This window comes from Galeopterus variegatus, unplaced genomic scaffold (assembly GCF_000696425.1).
Source record: "Galeopterus variegatus unplaced genomic scaffold, G_variegatus-3.0.2 Scaffold343, whole genome shotgun sequence".
In the NCBI taxonomy this organism is placed as follows: Eukaryota; Metazoa; Chordata; class Mammalia; order Dermoptera; family Cynocephalidae; genus Galeopterus; species Galeopterus variegatus.
Window position 1 is genome coordinate 683,452 of NW_007726454.1, and position 845 is coordinate 684,296.

The window sequence follows — 845 nt, forward strand, 5'->3', positions numbered from 1 at the left end:
TGTTGGCCATTTGTATATCTTCCTTTGAAAAATGCCTATTTAGCTCTTTTGCCCATTTTTTAATTGGGTTACTTGTTTTTTTTCTTTCACTTAATTATTTTTTTTTTCCTTAAGAAAAACAAGATCTTGTTTCCAAAACGACTCTTGAACTCTTCTCAAAACTTCATTGCAAAGGAAATGACACTATTAAAAGACCATTGCTCTGTAATTCAGGAAATTGAATCAACTTGTTTGGAGCTATAAGCAGAGGAAGACTTGAGGTGTACTGAGCCACATAGTATGAGACTAAACAGTGTCCTGCTCTAAAATGACTTTACCATTCAGAAGAATCATGAGCTGTCTCTTTACAACACCATGTTGCTCCTCAATGAGAACTTCCTAAAACTACAGTTATCTGTATAAAGTGAGAATATTTTGTCAGATATTAGCATTTTGGGTGATTTTTAAAACTTTTATTTAGATTTTCATTGATGTTCCTGTAATATTTGTGGAATGAATGTCTTTTTAATAAATAAAAGATACACAATACACAGATCTTGAGTATTTAGAATTTCTGCAGATAAATGTTAATTATTGAGGTTGGGTGATGAGTACCTGAGGGTTCATTATACTGTTGTCTCTACTGTAGGTATACATGTTAAGTTTTCTACAGTAAAATTTTTAAAATATTTTTAATTCTGCAGATAAATTAAACTCACATTTTTAACTACAGTAAAATTTTTAAAATATTTTTAATTCTGCAGATAAATTAAACTCACATTTTTAACTACAGTAAAATTTTTAAAATATTTTTAATTCTGCAGATAAATTAAACTCACATTTTTAACTACAGTAAAATTTTTAAA

General features: G+C 28.2%; 1 protein-coding gene across 3 annotated transcripts in view; it reads left to right on the plus strand.

Annotated features, from left to right (window-relative positions):
• NLN (neurolysin (metallopeptidase M3 family)) overlaps positions 1–845 on the plus strand; it is a 111,263-nt gene that overhangs the window by 101,246 nt on the left and 9,172 nt on the right. The window contains exon 13 of one of the 3 annotated variants that reach the window (XM_008567772.1): positions 115–702. The exons of the other annotated variants lie outside the window; for them this stretch is intronic. Coding sequence (XP_008565994.1) covers positions 115–243 — 129 coding nt within the window. The 3' untranslated portion in view covers positions 244–702. Of the gene's footprint in view, positions 1–114; positions 703–845 lie in introns of those variants that run through there. 3 annotated transcript variants of the gene reach the window in all.